Source organism: Amblyraja radiata, chromosome X (genome assembly GCF_010909765.2).
Source record: "Amblyraja radiata isolate CabotCenter1 chromosome X, sAmbRad1.1.pri, whole genome shotgun sequence".
Lineage (NCBI taxonomy): Eukaryota > Metazoa > Chordata > Chondrichthyes > Rajiformes > Rajidae > Amblyraja > Amblyraja radiata.
The window spans coordinates 9,522,000-9,541,537 of record NC_045999.1 but is presented as its reverse complement, the minus strand read 5'-3'; the positions used below and the strand labels follow the sequence as shown (position 1 = coordinate 9,541,537).

At 41.7% G+C, this 19,538-nt stretch overlaps 2 protein-coding genes across 8 annotated transcripts in view; one reads left to right on the top strand and one right to left on the bottom strand.

Annotated features, from left to right (window-relative positions):
• cpeb1 (cytoplasmic polyadenylation element binding protein 1) overlaps positions 1 to 12,388 on the top strand; it is a 56,440-nt gene extending 44,052 nt beyond the window's left edge. For 4 of the 7 annotated variants that reach the window (XM_033015046.1, XM_033015050.1, XM_033015049.1 and 1 more), the window contains exons 7-12: positions 1,465 to 1,569; positions 2,143 to 2,279; positions 4,268 to 4,466; positions 8,923 to 9,017; positions 9,096 to 9,176; positions 10,431 to 12,388. In XM_033015046.1, the coding sequence (XP_032870937.1) occupies positions 1,465 to 1,569; positions 2,143 to 2,279; positions 4,268 to 4,466; positions 8,923 to 9,017; positions 9,096 to 9,176; positions 10,431 to 10,541 (728 nt within the window). In that variant the 3' untranslated portion in view covers positions 10,542 to 12,388. The remainder of the gene's footprint in view (positions 1 to 1,464; positions 1,570 to 2,142; positions 2,280 to 4,267; positions 4,467 to 8,922; positions 9,018 to 9,095; positions 9,177 to 10,430) is intronic. The other 3 variants (XM_033015047.1, XM_033015052.1, XM_033015051.1) reach the window with 1 other exon arrangement.
• Positions 12,389 to 12,705: 317 nt separating this feature from the next.
• The window catches only part of LOC116968317 (synaptic vesicle glycoprotein 2C-like), a 46,579-nt gene continuing 39,746 nt past the window's right edge, over positions 12,706 to 19,538 (bottom strand). Inside the window, exons 11-13 of the mRNA XM_033015054.1 lie at positions 18,362 to 18,457; positions 15,836 to 15,995; positions 12,706 to 13,186 (exon numbers count right to left, since the gene is read on the bottom strand). Coding sequence (XP_032870945.1) covers positions 13,003 to 13,186; positions 15,836 to 15,995; positions 18,362 to 18,457 — 440 coding nt within the window. The 3' untranslated portion in view covers positions 12,706 to 13,002. The remainder of the gene's footprint in view (positions 13,187 to 15,835; positions 15,996 to 18,361; positions 18,458 to 19,538) is intronic.

The window sequence follows — 19,538 nt, the reverse complement described above, 5'->3', positions numbered from 1 at the left end:
GTAATGGAAGGGAAGGTGCCTATTTATCCTTGAGTCCAGACAAGCTCTACAAATACTGAGCTGTTTCACTTATGGGTTCCTAACCAAAAGCTGTGTTTCAAATATTGATCCATTCCTAAGCCTCGTTGAATCTGCCACTTGCGCTGGTCATTGCATTCCAGATGCCAATAGTTCACTTCATTCTTAACCTGTGGTCCTGACCAATTATACACATAATAACCATAACTGGATTGTCAAACCTTTATGAATAAAAGTTAATATTGATTTGAATATAACCATGTTGGGCCTTTGAATAGGTTGACATTGGCACATTTTGTATGTTTTTATTGATCTCTTGATAATTTTAAAATCTTATCAGAACAGATTAACAAGCAGGATGGTAAAATGTACTTTTAATCTGAACCTACCTCGAACTTCAGAACAGTGACTTGATTATCTTCAGAGCACATTCATTTATTTCTGCCAGGATATTTGTTCCATTCTTAATGCCAACAGAAATTATTCTTTGTCTGTCTGCTTTCCTACCTTCTTGGGCATAATTCTGGCTCTTGTTTCCAATATTCTAATAGTTTTTGCTGCTTCACTTTAAAAATCAAGTAACTATCTGTACGTTACCTTGCCTGCACTACTTCAGAATAGTTGTTTTCTATATGATTTGGGTGGCCCATCAACATTCCCCATCATATTTGTGTTTAGCACTCTTCAAAATATTCTTAAAACCTGCCTGGGTGGGGGGGGAAGGTACTTTTTCCAAAGTAGATCAAGTTGATTCTTATTGCAGCAGTGAATATCATAGTATTAACTGCAGCATGATATTTGCATAGCAGTCTCCTTGAGATAATCTCCTTGAGAAATAATCTTGCCTCCAATAACGATTCAATTGGCAAATATAATATAATAATAATATATTTTATTGTCATTGCACATAAGCGCAACGAGATTTGGTATGCAGCTGCCATCCAATGTCATAACATAAATAACTAATAAGATTTAGATACCCCGAGAACATGGATTGTAAAAAGAACAGTAAAATACAGTACATATTGAAGGAACATGAATCAAACCTCCCATGTTCACTTCGCTTGGGCAAGCTACAAATTGTGGAAAAACAGTCATTATAAACTTAACCAGACTTGCTGATTCTGAACTAGAATCTTGGGTGGGGTCAGGAGAATGAAATTGTTCTGGGGGATAGACACCTGGTTCTGTTTGGGACTAGTAACACTAATTATAAAAAATGAGATGTTTCTGCTCTCTACTAAATCTCATCAGTCTGATCCTTGATTTAAAAATATGGGTTTGAAACTGAAGAAATTACTTCTAAAGTGAAAGCTACAATGGGCCTCGGGCCATCTTGTTCTGATCATTAGATGTCACTTTGTCCCGAGAGTGGTGCTGTTAAATTTCTGACATTTGGTAAATAATTCAGTTTTTGTGTTTAATGGTTTATCCTTTTTTATTTAGTGGGACTGATAAATACTTTCAGAGTATTTGGTTCACTGAGTGTGGAATGGCCGGGTAAGGATGGCAAGCACCCTCGATGCCCACCCAAAGGTAATATGCCGAAAGGTAATGAGAACTGAGATGTGGTAGGACATTTTACCTGTTCTGACGTGAACACGTCACTACGGTTATGGGTCAGAGCACTGGTATGCATGCAGGTACAAAGGTTGCCAAGCCACCTTGGATAGCTGGTAAGGCCATTTAAGCTTTCACGGGTTTAAAATAACCAACTTTTGATAGTTTAAAGACCCATTTAAAATCTAGTGCATTTACTAGCCTTGTTTTAGATGAAGTAGATTAAAATGGCTATTACTCTATAATGCTTGAATTGTGCAGGCCAAATCCAAAAATTTAATTGACTTGCGTGAATTTCAATTAATATGACAAACTTGTGGAAACTAAGCAGTCAGGCTACTTTTCCACTTGTATGCCAGAATAGCATAGTATAATATAAATGCAGTTTAATTCAAGTGCGTCTTAAACGTTGTCAGCCCACGCTCAGTAGAAATACAAACTCGTGCATTTTTATGCATGATTCACCATTTAGTTTTGTCGGCTTTTGCATTAAAGGGAAGATGCACAGCCTTGAGCTTTATTTCCAAATGCAAAAACTAAATTAGTTAACTTTTTTATTACTAGGTTATGTCTACTTAGTTTTTGAATCTGAGAAGTCTGTGCGTGCATTACTGCAATCCTGCACACATGACCTCATGAGTACTGATGGTGCAAGTGAATATTACTTCAAGATGTCGAGTCGCAGAATGCGCTGCAAAGAGGTATTTTAGGCATTTGCGTCCTGTCTTTCCCAACCAGTTCTATACTAATTCCTCTTTGCAATATAGTTTCGGTCTACACAAGTATACTTAATGTTTTGACTTGGATTTGCGTAGTAATAACCAGTGCTTTTTATGTCAGTAAATGCTGGTGGCACCTCTAATGATAAAACTGGGTTTTCATATCTTTAGAAATGTTAATATTACAAATTATGAAAGTTAAAGAATTTAAATTATGCAGTCAGGGCCTTAGGATAACTATCTGCCACAGACAACAACAGCAAGGAACAATATGCTTACCGGCACCTTTTTGTCTGCAAAAAAAGCACTGGTAATAACCAACAATGGTGAATGTTGACTGAGTACTTGATGATTATTTGGTCTCTTATGATTCCAGCCAAATGTTAAACAATGCTGTCTGTTCCTGCTTGACAAAATTTTGGTTTTTGGGCCTTGATTTTAACTGAGACTATTTTTATTAGATGAGGGGGAAAATGAGATAATCCTTTGCCTTGTACTTTGTAGAAAATCTTAATTTCTTTGATCAGAATTGATCTTTAATTCTTCTCAAATTCAAAGGTTTTTTTATTGGTCATATTCACATACACCGAGGTGTAATGAAGTGAAATGCTTTTTGCCATTTTGCAGTACACAAAAGAATACAGACATAACACCAATGAGAGTCTTAAACACAAAGAACATCCCCCCACAATGGCTCCCACCATGAGGGAAGGCACAAAGTCCAGTCCCCAACCCCAGTTCACCCATAGTCGGGCCTATTGAGGCCTCCACAGTTGCCTCTACGGAGGCCCGATGTTCCTGGCCGTTCTCGCCGGGTGGTGGTGCTCCGGCGTCGGGAGAGTCCTCACAGCGGCATGGGAACCCTGGAACGGCCGCCTCCGTACTGGAGGCCGCGGCTTCCGAAGCCGACAAGGCCGCGCCGGATGGAGCTCCACAACTGGCGATCTCGTTGCGAGATCCCAGGCTCCTGGTGTAAAGTTCCGCCCGCAGCTGGCCGCTCCACAGTCCCGCAGCTCCGCGATGTTGTTCCCGGCGGTCTCAGCTCACCGGAGCTCCAGCGCGGCGACCCAGGCAAGGCATCGCCCGCTCCACGATAGTGCTCCAGTGCTGTGCCGAAGCCGAGGTTCTGGCGGTCCGCGACAGGAAACGCCGCTCCAGGCCCGCTGGTAGGCCGCGAGGACGGGTCGAAGCTGCAGCCCGGAGAAAAGCTGCCTCTCCGACCAGGTAGGGACCCTAAAAGGCAGTTTCCCCCTTTCCCCCCACCCCCCACACAAAAAAGTCTAGACCTCCAAACAAAACACTTTAACTAACTAAAAATAAAAATAAAACGGTGAAAAGACAGACAACTGCTGGCATTGTGGTATTTTGAGGGAAATTGTACATCTTTTGGCCCAGGCCATAAGGCCGTCCTGCTTGTTTTGATTCTCATCTTCACTGGACATCTTTGGAACGAAGGCAATGAGTATGGCCCCAGGTTTAGTCGGCAGCTGTTGGATTGGGGTAAATTAGTGGGTGGGGACGTTGCTCTGCCCATTCTTCCAATGAGGGATTGTCTTTGAGACGGTGGCACTTGCTCCTCGTGTTGGATCAGGTCAAGTAGAGCAGTGCCTCTAACCTGGGGATCGGGGAATGAGGTAATTCCACCCTTTGGGCTGTTGTGCTGACTGCTGCCTTGCTCAGTCATCGGTCCTTGACCGATGTCTCATGGCTGAGGAAGAACACTATTGGCTTTGCATCAGGCACAAGTCCACAGGATCAAATGTTTATGTATAATCAATTTACTCATGAATAAAGATTACTATGCCTATGGACGTTGCAAAAAAACCCAAAAAAACTGGCTTAATGGCAGTAAATTCTATGCTAACTGCAGTTTGTGTGGATGTATTAATCCTTGTATCAGTTTAAGGGCAAACTTTTCAGGGCAGTTGTAAAACTATTTGTAAATCTTTCCTCTGCTCTAAATTTTGCAGGTGCAGGTCATACCGTGGGTCCTTTCTGACAGCAACTTTGTTCGCAGCCCATCTCAGCGCCTGGATCTCAGTAAAACAGTTTTTGTTGGAGCACTACACGGAATGTTGAATGCAGAGGCCTTGGCAACCATCATGAATGACTTATTTGGGGGAGTAGTACATGCTGGTATTGATACTGACAAGCACAAGTATCCAATTGGTATGTTACTTCTACTGGGTAGTTGTGCTTCATAGTACCACCTATAAAATTGCCCTTAGTACAATGGGTAATTGTAAATTGAAATACTATAATTTAGTGTAGATGTCTGATCTTTCTAACTACTTATTAGTACCAGTATTCTTTAGGGGAAATGCAAAAGTGATGTTTATTTCTTCCCTTTATCTGAGCATTCCAAGCATATTATCTTTCCACAAATTGAGTAATTTAGATCATCTGTTAATCATAATGCAAGCCTCAAACAAAATTAGATCCTCTGCATTTGTTACCATAACTGAGCTCCCAACTAATGTTGGTGCTTTTGGCTGGTATTCACGATAACATGCATATAAAATCTGAAGGTCACTATTGTTTAGTCTAATTGAGACCAAGTCACAGACTGTGTAAGTGTTCCTTTGTTAACTATTTAAACCCAGTATGTTATTTAATAATGTGTTACTAGCAGAAGCAGACACATTTTAGACATTCCAAAATGTAATAACATTAAATAAAATAGATATGGGCCCCATTAGATGCAGGTTGGCTTTTGTAGGAAGTAGTTGACAACGTTGAAGAAATATTATAGTTGGGGCACTGTAAAGCTCTACAGATTTTGCGCCATTCTACTAAGATAAGTGAAAGGTGTTGTAAACTAATTAGCCTAAAGGGCCTGTCCCACCAGCATGCGACTGCATGCGGCGAGCACGACCTAACGTGGTCGCTTGTGCCGTATGGCCTCGCGGGGCCGGTCCCACTTCGATCGCCGGAGTTGTGCGGGGCGGGTCCCGACATCGCACGGGACTCCGAAAAACTGACACTGTCCAAAAATTCCGCGCCGCATTGAGGCCGTACGCAGCGACTCGACGCTGTACGCCTAACGCGTGGTGTTACTGATGACGTCACTGCCCGGCGTGCCGTTGCGTGATGACGTAACCGCCCGAGGCCGTGCGACGTCCAAATTCAGTCGGCCCACCTCCTGCCCAGCTGATTGGTGAGTATGGTTAGGTACAGGACATTGAGTTGGATGATCAGCCATGATCATATTGAATGGCGGTGCAGGCTCGAAGAGCCGAATGGCCTACTCCTGCACCTATTTTCTATGTATGATGTCGGGACCAGCCCCGCACAACTCCAGACGGCTCCGCGGTTGGAAGTGGGACCGGCCCCGCGAAGCCGTACGGCTCAAGCCACCACGTTTGGTCGCGCTAGACGCATGCAATCGCATGCTGGTGGGACAGGCCCTTAACACCTGTAGCAATGTTAGACTTTGAACATAAAACCTGCATGTATTTCAAAGGTCATTGTCATGCATGAAAAGCTGAATTGTGAATGTTAAATGGCCTTTCAGAAGATGTTTCATAAAAGCAGTGCTCAGTTTGGTATGAAATGGTTAGTTCAATTTGGCATAATATGGAGAAAGATCTTGGCCACAACTATATATGGAACATGGATATGGAAATAAAGTTTGAGAAATATTATGATAAATCAAAGACAAAAGATCTTAAAGGTGTAATAAATTGTGACAATCTAGAGGTGGATATTTGGATGTTTTGGTAAAGTCATTGCAGCAGAAATAGTTCTGGAGGAAGTTGTATTTAGGTTTGCAGTATTTTACCACAGGTGTAATGCTTCATGTCTACTTATTCAGTCATCAATTTGTCCATAACCTAATATTGCAATTGTCAGATGACTCCAGATTTAATTCTGTCTTGCATGGCCAGGGATTAGACATGAAATAATCTCTATTTTCCTGGCATATTCTTAACTAGAAACAAAGGCTTCCAATTCACAATCTACTTCATGAACCCTTAGTACAATTATCATTTAGAGTCCGTCCCAATCTGATTTATGTGTAAGAAAAGTCAGTTGCTGAAGGGAGTAAGATGGAAGATGATGGAGGAAATGCAACATGATCTTCAATGCAGCTGGGGCTACAAGTTAGTGTGCAAATCAGTATTAAATGTTCAACGTTAGTGGATTGAGATGCCAATTGGTCATGTTCCAAACAAGCGCTGGACTATTGTATGTGTGTAAAATCCTATTCATCAATTCCGATGTGAATTGCCAGCAGCAGTTCTGATGTTTTGGATCCAAAGCCCTAGACACGGTGGTTTTGTCAATGCTTAGCAGGAACTATTGATAAGAAAACATGGAATACAAATCCTGCATAGGGTAATCTGACTTGTATAGTGTACATCTCCATTTCACTACCAGTTCGAAGCCAACTAATCTCAAATTCTTCTGATCTAAATATCTAGTATAGGTCAAAATATTCTGTGCATGTTGGAGTTTATTGGGAATAGTAGGCTTTGAACTATTGGTGAAATGAAAACGGGAGCTATAAGTAAAGTGTTGCTTCTATGCTCTCCCAGCTAGAGGTTGGGTGATTCCCGTTACAATTTCCACATACATTATCCTGTATGTTAAAATGATCTCTGGACAAGAGAGAAAGTTTTGCTGGTTTGATTTTTGTAGTGAATCTTGTTGACTGGCCTGTTACTTGGATCTGCACTGATCTGACCCTTGGTCATTTTTACTAGGGTGTCTGTCTTTTAATAGAGTACTCCCTTTCTGGCAGGAATTGTAATTCAATCTGAAAAAGGATTGGATGTTTAAAAATGGGTGTCTCAAATGCTAATCACCAGTTATTGACTGTTCTTTTCACTTTGTTATTGGATAACACTAGGTACGTGCCTATAAACTATGATCAGATTTCTAGTACTTTGGGTTGATGCTCGGTGAGATGACAGGCAATGTCTGTCTTGCATAAATAAACATTAATGCCTTGGGATTAAATGACTTGTTACATGTGGAGCCTGAAGCTGTGGGAACTTGGTTTAAGTTAATGTTGATGCACTGCCATCAACTAAATGCATTGGTATTGCAAATTGTAATTGTTCAGTATTCATAAAATAACTTTCTTTCTGTAATCAGTCCTAAGAGATGTTTGCCAAGAGATCGGCATTGGAACAGACAAGGAATCCAAACTTTGCTTGATCTGTTGCAAGAGTTTCTTCGCCAGATATTTTCCAAATATTTGAGGATTGCAATAAAGTTAATTCTCTACAAGGTTACTTTATTCAGGTTTTCTGTTGAAACCAATGTTTCTTTTGTGGGAACAAATTCTGTTAATGCTACTAACTTAATTCTATGAAGTCTTTCAAACTTGTTTAGCTTTTGTCTCTTTCAAAATGTGCATGAATTTCTGCGAGGGATTGGTTAAACTGCTAATGTATTTCCCCAACGTCTGTTTAGTGGGGTAGTGGTACATTTTCTGCTTTTAACCGAATGCCCGAATTTACATGAATCCATGTAATGGGGCAGTTTTAAGAACATTAAATGGCTTTAAAGATCAGGGTATTTAGAGCAGTAACTACATGCTGTTTTGATGTACCCAGCACAAAGTGAGTTGCCAGTAACCTGAGTGAACATTTTAATGTATTTGTATACTCGCTACTCAAGTCTTGAATAGGGTCAGGTTGGGATGCTGGGGGAAAGGTACTTGGGGCAATGCAGATTACAATGAAATTGGGCAGGAGTTAAAGGATTGATTGGAAGCAGTTGTTATTGGGTAAGTCAAACGATGAAGTGAGTCTCCTAAAGGCAGGCCATTTAATCAAAGTGCAGGATCAGCATGTTCCGGTAAGGAAGGATAAGGACAGTAAGGTAAGGGAACAAAGAATGACCAAGGAGGTTGTAAACCTGGTCAGGAAGAAAACAGATGAATGGACAGATTTAAGGCTGCATCAGATAGGGATTATGAGGAATATAAAGTGAGCAGGAAATAACTCAAAGTGGGCGATGAGAAAGGATCTAGGGGCTTTGCTGATATGTAATTCTGTACTGAAAGTGGCATCTGTAAACCAAAGTTTCATAAACCGTCTCCATGTATTATGATCTGCTTGGCATTCTGTTAGCATGATGTTCCAGTGCCTTTAAAATTAATTCTTTGAAACATTACTTCTAGTTGCACTGTATTTTAGTCTCGGAGTCCACAAATAGAGAAAACAGAAAGAGACAGTGCTGGATGGAATAACTTAGCATGTCAGGTTGCGTCTCTGGAGAACGTGGATAACATGGATGATCCATGTTCTCCAGAGATGCTGACTGCTGAGATACTCCAGCATTGTCTTGTAAATAAGCATCTACAGTTCATTATGTCTAGACTTAATAGAAGCTCCCAGTAGTTGGATAGTCCTGCAGTATGGATAGCTGATTTTTTCTTGGTATTTAATGCAAAAATCAAAACTTCGTTCCACTTGCCACAATCTTGTCTACATTTGGTGGTTATGGGTTGGAAAGGCTGAGCACTTGAATCTGGAATACTGTTCCATGAAATGTTGATACTGGACAGTTGACATTATTACAATGCAAATAATGTCTTTGGAAATCTTTAAATCACTGAAAACTTAACGTTGTTTTCGAGGCTAATTGAATCTTTAGCTTGATTTGTATTTAGGTTCTGGTCGAGTCACCTTTAATAACCAGCGCAGTTACTTGAATGGAGTTGGAGCTGCTTTTGTGGAGATAAAGACTCCAAAGTTCACAAAGAAGGTAAATTGTGCATTTGAGTTGCTGCTTTTTGAAGGAAGAAAATCTCTCTCTAACTGATGTTTTTTTTTCTATATAAAGGTGCAGATTGATCCATACCTAGAGGACTCAATGTGTCATGCATGCAGTGCCCAGCCAGGACCATTCTTTTGCAGAGATCCAGTGAGTTTTATTAATTTAGGAACTATTTTCCTTGCAGGTAATTTCCAGTGTTAGCACCAATGTATTTGAATGCACAAACATTCATCAGTATCACAAACATGCTTTTTGCCTTTTGATGCAATTCAAAAATAAAAGTTAAGTAAACTGACTTCAGTTGTAAATGATGGACAGATAAATTGGTTAGAAGCAGAAACAAAATGTTGTAAGTACCCAGCGGGTCAGCTCACATCCACTAAGGCAAGCAGCTAATGTTCCTGTTCAAAGATCTTTGTCGTTCAAACATTAGCAATTTCTATTGAAGTTCTCTTCCCTCAGATCATGGTTGACCTATCTCCAGCATCTACAGTGTTGATTTTTAAGCTGTTATAAATGGTTTAACAATCATAATATATAACAATTACAGTACGGGAACAGGTCATCTCGGCCCTTCTTGTCCTTGCCGAACACTTGCTCTCACCTAGCCCCATCTACCTGCACTCAGACCATAACCCTCCATTCCTTTCCCATCCATATACCTATCCAATTTATTTTTAAATGATAAAATCAAACCTGCCTCCACCACTTCCACTGGAAACTCATTCCACACAGCTACCACTCTGAGTAAAGAAGTTCCCCCTCATGTTACCCCTAAACTTTTGTCCCTTAATTCTCAAATCATGTCCTCTTGTTTGAATCTTCCCTACTCTCAATGGAAAAAGCTTATCTGCGTCAACTCTGTCTATCCCTCTCATAATTTTAAAGACCTCTATCAAGTCCCCCCCTTAACCTACTGCGCTCCAAAGAATAAAGACCTATCTTGTTCAACCTTTCTCTGTAACTTAGGTGCTGAAACCCAGGCAACATTCTAGTAAATCTCCTCTGTACTCTCTCTATTTTGTTGATATCTTTCCTATAATTTGTACAATCCACGTAGGTCTGCCCAGCATCATAATCATGGAGCATAGAAGCAGGTCCTTTGGCTCAACTTGGCCAATGTGACAAAGATGCCCTTCCAAGGTGGTCCTCCATGCTTCTAAGATCATTTTGAGTCACTTGAGTTTGTTCTCGTACATTATCTTATTTGCATTGTGTATCAGCATAGCAAGCCAGAATTGGCTTCATGTTAAATAACCCCAAACGACAACTGAATTGGATACTGGATCGTGGTAAATCTGAAGTCAATGAGATTTGAATTTCCATTTGTGAATGTGTAAAAACCTTGTGGCTTGGTTCACACCAATAACTAAAACCAGTTACTGTCTTGCTTCCTCGCAGGTCTGCTTCAAATACTTCTGTCGTTCGTGCTGGCAATGGCAGCACTCCCTCGAGGTTCTCCGCCATCACCGTCCGTTGATGCGCAACCAGAAGAACCGCGATTCCAGCTAAAACTGCGGAAAGTGTGCGATTTCAGAGTTGAGTGAGCTGGTATGGCTCAGACTGGGAACAGCAATTATGGACCGAAGTTCACTCCTGCACTTGCTATTTGCTGTTTAATATTCACAATCGCACTATGCACAGTGAATTCCATGGGGTTTTGGGGCCCACCAAAGCAGTTCCCAGACAACAGTTCTGCACAGAGGTGATAGCCAGGTCTTGAAAGTGTTGAAGCAAATAGCTTCACATTTAGATTTTTAGGCTTTTTTACATTCCTTGCATTTTGACAATGTTGCAAGTTCATTACCTTTCCACTAGCGGTTGCCATACAGTGCCTTTAAATTTTTTTTTCCCATCAGGACCGCAGATACTGGTGATAATTGAGCCGGTTTTTTACTTGACTACAAGGCAGAGAAGAGTGCTTTATTTAGCAATCAAATTCAATATTTTACGCTCAGTTTTTACAGATGCAACTGCCTTTTTAAGGCTTCATTTTTTTGACCAGTTAAAATGTTTTAGTCAAACACAACCGTGACACTTTTCCTGGCGGCTTTTAACATTTTTGTGTCTGGGGCTGCTGTTATGGACCCTGGGTCATTGTTGTAAATCAAGATGTTTGCAACCATTGGTGTGGATTTATGGATTAGAAACTGGACTGAAATAACGACATTCGAGCTGCTGTACATAGTTTTAAGATGTTCTTTGCACTTTTTAATTTGCACTATGGGTAGGTAGAGGTTTTTAATCACTATTCTCACTGATGATGTTTTTTTTTTGTACTTGAGCAGAAGGGGGTTTCAAGGCTGGGCCAGGCTGAGTTTCTGGCTTTGTCCCCTTTTGAGCAGTTGCTCATTACTGTTAAAAGGATGAAGCTATTGCTGAGCAGCTGCTTGAGTCTCCAAGTTACTTGAAGAGGTTTTTACTCTAGTGGTTTTTGATCTGAAGCTGTGTGCCAAAGAACCAGTGTCCTTAACTTTTTTTTTTTTTGCTGAGCTGTTGCCTTGTCACTCGCCCAGCTGCTGTTGAGCATTAGTAAGGTCTCTACCTCACGGTGGTGGTATGCAGGTGTGACTGTAGTTACCGGAGGTTGTGAAGTAAGCTGTTAATGTTGGTAAAAAAAAAAAAAAACCTGTTGAAGCAGAAACTAATGTTGAACATGTCTAATGTACCAGTACAGTGCAAAAATTTTCACTGCTTCCACTCAACCAGAGGTACAAAGGAGCCTATGTTGTACATAATGGCCAAATGCCCCAGTAATCCATCTGCTGATGTATTGCTAAACTGCAATGACTAAATTGTAGCAATCCTCCAGTGTGGCCATGAGCAATGAATGGAATATCTTGGCCAGTGACGTCTAGACTTGCTGTAAGTTTAAAAAAAAAAACCAAATGGAATAAAAACCCATGTTCACAGTATTTTATGAAGTGACTTTATTTCATCCATTTTGTCATTACCTTTATTACCAGTGCAAACATATTGCAGTTTCAAAAATGATTTAATTCTCTGTTCAAAATGGTAATTTGACAATTTTTCTTCCCATTTGAATGTTTTGGTTTGCCTGGCAAATCTGGGATCAAAGGACATTGGAGAGGGCAAATTAAAAATGACAGCTGTTTAAAATTTATTTCTAGAACATTTAAAATGTCGTGCATTCAAACACTGCTTTATATTAAACATTGCGTTTATTTGCTGCACATCCTAAGTACTCCTGTTGTGTGACAATTGGTGGTTTTCGCTGGTGGAGCTTGCGTGATATACTTGGAACGGATTTGTCTGCAGGGCGCTGGGTAAAGGAGCTGTTACCTGGTGGTCATTATCTCGCACTGAGCCATTTGCAATTCGAATGGGTTGGAATGCTTCCAATAATGGTCCACACAACTCTGGGGGAGTTCCAGAGATTAGCTACACTCTTTAAAATAAAAATAAAAATTCTGTTTTAAATGTTGGGACTCTTTCAGGTAAGACGTTGGCTGCATAGACAGACATGTTTACATCTGATTCTGTCACCATTTCAAAAGGATGATGGGTGTCCTGTTCACAGCAGATTCTTGTCAGGACAGCGCTGTCTAATGGAGTCTTCTGTACACTGGCAGTGAAGCCATTGTTGGAATGTAGGATGCAAGCCGACATTCTTGGTTGTTAGATGCTGCAGATTATAGCGAGTGAATGCAAGTTCTTTGGTTTTGTTTCTTTATTCTTCTGACAAACAATTACAATGTCCATATACTACGTTGGTTTATTTTGACGAGTGTATTTACATTTGTTCAAGTACAACTTGACACCAGATGGCATTGTGCACAGACACTACATATTTGTTCCATTTTCTCCATTTTCTGATTCCTGCTACATAAACCTGATTCGTACCCTTTTTGATTTTTGAAGCCATCTTTCTCTGCCTCCATTCCTGATCTTGAGCAAGTCTTGTGGTTCATCTGGGATCCAGTTATTATGGGCCATCAAATGGAAACTTCAATCAGCTTAACTCTCTGTTCTTGATGTTGGGCAGCTTTAAACCAGCCAAACTGCCGATGAAGAGCACAAATGCTACCAGAAGGATGGGCACAGTACAGTGCGCATCAACAAGTTCCCCAAATGCAACATTTCCCAAAATTGATGCAATTCGGTTAATTCCACTGAACACTCCAAAGGCAGATGACCTGTCAAGACAAATGTTAAAGTTTAATTTCTAAACTTAACATTCTAATAGCTGCTGTCACTTTCTTACATAGAGGGTGTTATAGTCGCTTAATGTCTTGTGTATAAAAACATTGTTTACTATATAGCAAGTTTTTGTCCATATTTTGAACTAGTGTACCTATCGATTTGATGCAATTATACATGGTTGCCAGTGCAGCCTTGGGATAACTTGCCCGTGAGCATGTTTGCTCTCCAAGGAGTCTTAACATCAGAGTGGGGAAACGAGCAGAAACTGGCCAGCTAGCTCAGTCGCGTTTTCAACCAGAGATCCTAACTCATTAGACCAGGGAAAGTGCACATTCCCCAGCAAGTTATATCGCATGACAAGTTGTTTTACTGGTATTAAACAGTAATTAAACTATGCATTTGGGTGAAATTGAAGAGGTTAGGGGAGTGTATCTTTGTGTTGTTGCTTTAGTAATTCTAAAATTAAGCTGTTGGAGCTGCAGGCTGATGCCCTCCAGGGTCGTATACAGTAACCAGTGAGATGGTGCTAGTTTTAATTTTCCAAAAATCGCAAGTTGGAAAAGATTTTATATAATTGGGAAAATAGTAAATGTAACTCCATTCAAAATAGAGGGATTGGTGGGCATTGATAGGCTAATTAGCATAATATCTGAGGTTTTATGTTAGTCATTTTAGCAGGACTTTTTTTTAAATTTACAATTGAGCAAAATGTTAAGAATTTACCAATTGGTTGGAGTTGAAGATTGCAGTTGGAGCTGTACAGCACACAGGTGCTTTGGCCTAAGTCACCCATGCCAAAAATGGACACAAAGCTGAAATGACTCAGCAGGTCAGACAGCATCTCTGGAGAAAACGAATAGGTGTCATTGTGGGTCAAGTCCCTTCAGACAAGTCGACCTGAAACGTCGCCTATTCCTTTATCCAGAGATGCTGTCTGATCACTGAGTTCACCTTGTTGTCTATCTTCAGCTTAAACCAGTAATCTACAGACAGTTCCATCCTACACCTCATCCATGCCAAGTCCAATACTTATCCATGTGCTATGGCAAAGAGGGGAACGTTACAGGTTGAGGGAAGCTAGGACATGTTGGACTTGTGCTGATTATAGATGTAAATGTAAGATCTAGATAGACCTTAACTGGGTGGATGTGAAAAGCAATGTTGCCCATTTAAAATGAAATGAAACTGAGAATTGAGTCTTTGATTCCATGTCCCTGTGAGGAAGTGTTACAAAGTCAGAATACTTTAAGGCAAAGCTAGATTTTCAAGTCGGGGTGTGAAAGGTACTGGGTGGAGAAGGAATGCAGAATGACGTTGTCGATATTGATATGCTGATCTTGAAAGGCAGAGCAAGCTCGAGTGACTATGTGACTTCTAATTCACAATGATTGTTAAATTATCTGTAACTGTGCACAAGCTGTTCTCTGCAGTGGAGTTAGTGCTGAAACCAAAGTAGAACCCTAACTTTATGAAGGCGTTATGAAAAACAGATGTAACTTTTTACACTATCTAATGTAGATCCTAAAGCAAAATTGTATCCTTGGTGATTTAATTGATACAGTTTCCCCAAAGATTAGTACAGATTATTGATCAGAGGAAACGATGAAAACATTATTCTTTCTTCCATGACGGGTATTCAATAAGTGGGAGGTTCAAAACTCCACCCCCTTCTCCATCTTCCCTGTGCCCTGCCCTGGACTCGCAGCCATGTCTCCCTTCTCCTTCCACCCATATTTCTTCCTGCAGCTTAACAATTCTGACCTCTTCTATCCTCCTCGTACCTGCTTATCTTTTTATATCTAGCCTTTGTCCGATCATCTGTATATCAGAAAGTCACCTGTATCCACCTATCACTTGCTAAATTTTGTCCTGCCCTTCCAGCTTTCTTCTCTCCTCCTCCCCCCCCAACCATTATCCCGATCACGTATCCATGTTCTCCTGCAATGCTGCCTGATCCACTGATTTATTCCCAATACTTTTTTGTAAATCAGCTTTTGCAGTTCCTTATCTTAAACTAGCACACTTGCATATGTGGGTACCCTTGGTTAGTTTATATATCTATACAGCTGTCTGGATTAAATCTAGCAAAAGCTGTTTGAAGGACATGCATCAGTGGAAATCAGTGAAGTAGTCTAAACTTACCCCATCAAACCAGTACCTGTTTATTAATTCTCAATTCTTTGAGGCTTCCTGTCATACAAGCAGAAAGATTTGAAGACTACCTCTTTAAAAGCCGATTTTCTCCCATTAACTAACCCCCATGAAAGATCATGTGAAGCTAGTTATAGAATGATGATGTAGAGAGATAACAAACAATGTATAAAAGATATGCACAAAAGTAATGATGATAAAGGAAACGGGCCATTGTTAGCTGTTTGTTGGGTGAAAACAAGAAACTGGTGCAACTTGGGTGGGGGAGGGAATTAAGTAACTTTTTTTGCATATCTTTCATTCATTGCTCTTTATCTCTACATCTATCTCAAGGGTCTTGACCTGAAAAGTCACTCATTGCTTCTCTCCAGAGATGCTGCCTGTCCCACTGAGTTACTCCAGCTTTTTGTCTCATTGGTTTAAACCAGCATCTGCAGTTCCTTCCTACAGAGAATGACGAGGGACAGTTCTCCCACCTGACACTAACCTACCTCAAGTTAGTAGGATAGAGCTCCATGCTGACAACGTCAAGTGAGTTCCAGGAAACCACAGAGATGGCACTGAATAGACAGGACATGACCAAGCTCTGGATTTTTGTCTTCACTTCCCAGATGAAGAACACACTGAGGCCTGAAAGAAACAGACTTGTGCCTAGGAGATAAAACATTTAAAATATTACCGATTGGGGGAAAAAACAAATCCATTTCAAACCATTCTGCTTGGCAGTAAATTTCCCACAAGCATTCCATGTTGGAAATCATTTACTAATTTTATCTCCATTAATATTGCATTGTGATTGAATCCTCTATAGATTAGAGTGCAAAAAATAACCTTCACCCTTCCATTCTGTAAGGGAACACAGCACATTCTAAGGGGAAAGGATCTCTGAAACTTGTTCCTAGCTTGCAGCAAACTTGTTATCCAAACTCTTGTCAGGTTCAGCGTCACCTCTGCTTATTGCTTTGGCCAGAGAGGACGGGGCCATCCTAGTGGAGAAGTTGGTGCAGCGGTCGATGAGTTCGGACCACGTGGAGGTGAGGATGCTGGTGCTGGGAATGGAACAAAGGAGGACCCAGTGTGGTGGTGGGGGGGGGGGGGGGGCGCAGTGGTACTTTGTAAGTGCCCTTTTATGGGCAACTATTTGCATACCTTGGGTATACAAGCAAATAATTTTGCTGTGACATGTCATGTGACAAAGCATGCATTCAGGATCGACCTACTAAGGAAGTCCTTGTATTTAAATATCCTTGTTCCAAATGTTGTCTTGGCCTCTATTCCATTGGTGTAGTCTGACCAATCACCCTCCAGTTGCAGAGCAGCTCAATTTAAAATCCTCCACCATTAGTGGTCATTCAGCTGCCAAATCCCCTGAAATCTCTCCACTACCTCTTCTTTAGAACGTGTATAAAGCCAATGTGTCCGACTATTGCATTGAAAATGTGAGTGGGATAGTTCTTGTACTGTCAGTTCATATTACTTGGCAAGTTGTAAATTCAAACCTGCCTTGAGTGCACAGCTGCAGGCTAGGAGTTTGCTGAAGGAGTGCAGTATTATTGCTATTAATAATTGTGGAATTGATGGTGGGACTTTAGGAGGAGAGGAATACCTCTGTCTCTGTCAATGGTGTGGATGTGCAGTTTACCAAGGAGTACAAATACCTTGGAGTGTACCTGGACAGTAAACAAGGCTGGTCCAGGAACGCTGAGGCCCTGTACAAGAAGGGACAGAGCCACCTGTACTTTTTGAGAAGGCTCCGCTACTTTAACATCTGCTGTAAGATGCTGCAGATGTTCTACCAATCGGTGGTAGCCAGTGCCATCTTCCTTGCTGCCGTGTGCTGGGGCAGCAGGGCGAAGGCTGTGGAGCTGGATTCACAGGAGTTGGTCTTGGAGGGGAGGATGCTCCTCAAACTGCGGAGCATCCTGGACAATACAGCTCACACTGGTTAACCTGAGGAGCACCTTCAGCAACAGACTGGTTCCACCAAGATGCAGCACAGAACGCCACAGGAGATCCTTCTTCCCTGTGGCTATCAAACAGTACAACTCCTCCCTCTTCTGTCGTGGGGTAGACTGAGACTGACTTCCATCTCCAATCTTTGCACATCCCCAATCCTTTCTACTTATCACTTTAATTTCATGTGTTTTGTGTTTTTTTACGGCTGAGGGCATATCAATTTCCCTCCTGGGATAAAAGTTCGATCGTATCGTTTAGACCTTTCCAAGCCGAGATCGCACTATATAATCCAGTGAATATCAAAATCGTTCATCGGTATAAGTAAGACATTCCCTGGACAATGTTTACCCCTAACTTTCGGGACAACAGATGGCACAATGGGCTAAGTGTTCGGCTGGCAACCGGAAGGTAGCCGGTTCGAATCCCGCTTGGAGTGCATACTGTCGTTGTGTCCTTGGGCAAGACACTTCACCCACCTTTGCCTGTGTGTGAATGTGTGTGAGTGATTGGTGGTGGTCGGAGGGGCCGTAGGCGCAGATTGGCAGCCACGCTTCCGTCAGTCTGCCCCAGGGCAGCTGTGGCTACAGAAGTAGCTTACCACCACCGAGTGTGACTGAGGAGTGAATGAATAATGCGATGTAAAGCGCCTTGAGTATTAGAAAGGCGCTATATAAATCCCATCCACGCTTTCTAATTAATATTGCTGCTGTTCACAAATTGGCTTCTGCATCCTGTATAATGACAACGACCCACTGAAAGACTAAGTGTTTAAGAAGGAACTGCAGATGCTGGAAAATCGAAGGTACACAAAAATGCTGGAGAAACTCAGCGGGTGCAACACAAAAACACTGAGTTTCTCCAGCATTTTTGTGTACCACTGAAAGACAGTTCTGTGACAAGCTTCGTACATACAAGGCTGCGTGCAGTGTTAAGGGCCTGTCCCACGCGTGTCCTTGGCTCGCAAATTACGCGACCTGGAGGTCGCGCAAGTGGGACAGGCCCTTTATGCAGCGTCTTGTGCCCATTCTCAATCCCCATTCATATGTTGGAGTGCTACTCACAGAGCAAGAGCTTTCCTCCCAGCAGATCCATCATTAGTATGGAGAAGATATTTCCAGGAAGATTGGCAGCTGCTAAAATGAATCCTTCTTTGTAAACTGCAGAAGATAAATATATTTTAAACTCCTTGACAAACAGCAGGGGGAGAAAGCAGATAAATTAACTTTTTAAAATGTGCGCTTGTTTGAATATCTCTTCAGCTTGGCAAGTAAAGGGTTTGAAAGCAGGAGGGTCTAATTGACAAAGTTGCAAGGATTGTCCTAAAGCAGTTGAAGTAGTATAATTGCAGACTGCCTTTCCAATCAACTCGACGTGCATACACAGAAGATCAAATAGAACAAGTTCTACAACTTTAGGCTGTGCACGCCACACGGAAGAAGAAGAAGAAAATGTGATGAAGGCATAGCGAGACGTTGAATATGAGTAGGATCAGTAAGGAAAATGTATTCATACGTTGCTTAGGCCATAGCTGGAATACAGGCGCTCCCCAGCTTGTGCATACCTGCCTTATGTGAGCCTGTGCACAGGATCAAGTGCTTGTGTGACCAGTGGGATGGATGTATTGGCTATTGTGGGGCTGTAGGCATCTTCAGCTGTGCAAGACCTTGGTTGCGGTTTACCAACTGTCTGGGATAGGAGCAGGTCACGGGGACAGAACCCTGCCTGGAACCAAAAACGGCCTGTTCTGGTCTCCACACTGTAGGGAGGACACAATGAGGCTGATGGGGGCAGAGGAGATACATCAGGGGGTTGCCAGGCATGAAATGCCTCAGGGGGAGTAGAGAGGCTGTGTTTGCTTTCCTTGGAGTGGGGAAGCTGAGGGGAGAACTGATGGAGGTGTACAAAACGGAAGGGCTTAGATCATCAAAAAGCCTCTTTCCCTAGCAACGTTGTGTCAAGCTAGATGGCATAGGTGTAAGGAAAGGAACGATAGTCTTGGAGGAGTTCTAAGGGAGAACCTTTTCACCCTGAGGAATGGTTGGTGTTAAAAACACATCCCATAGGGATGGCGGAGACAGACTCGACCAATGGATTGCCTGGGCACTGACGATTATGGATGGTGGAATTTGATAGTTTTGTGGATGAGATGAAGATAGGTGATTGGGGAAGCAGGGAGGCTGCAAAACGACTGGGACAGGTTGGGGGAGTTAGCAAAGAAGTGGCAACTGGAATACAGCA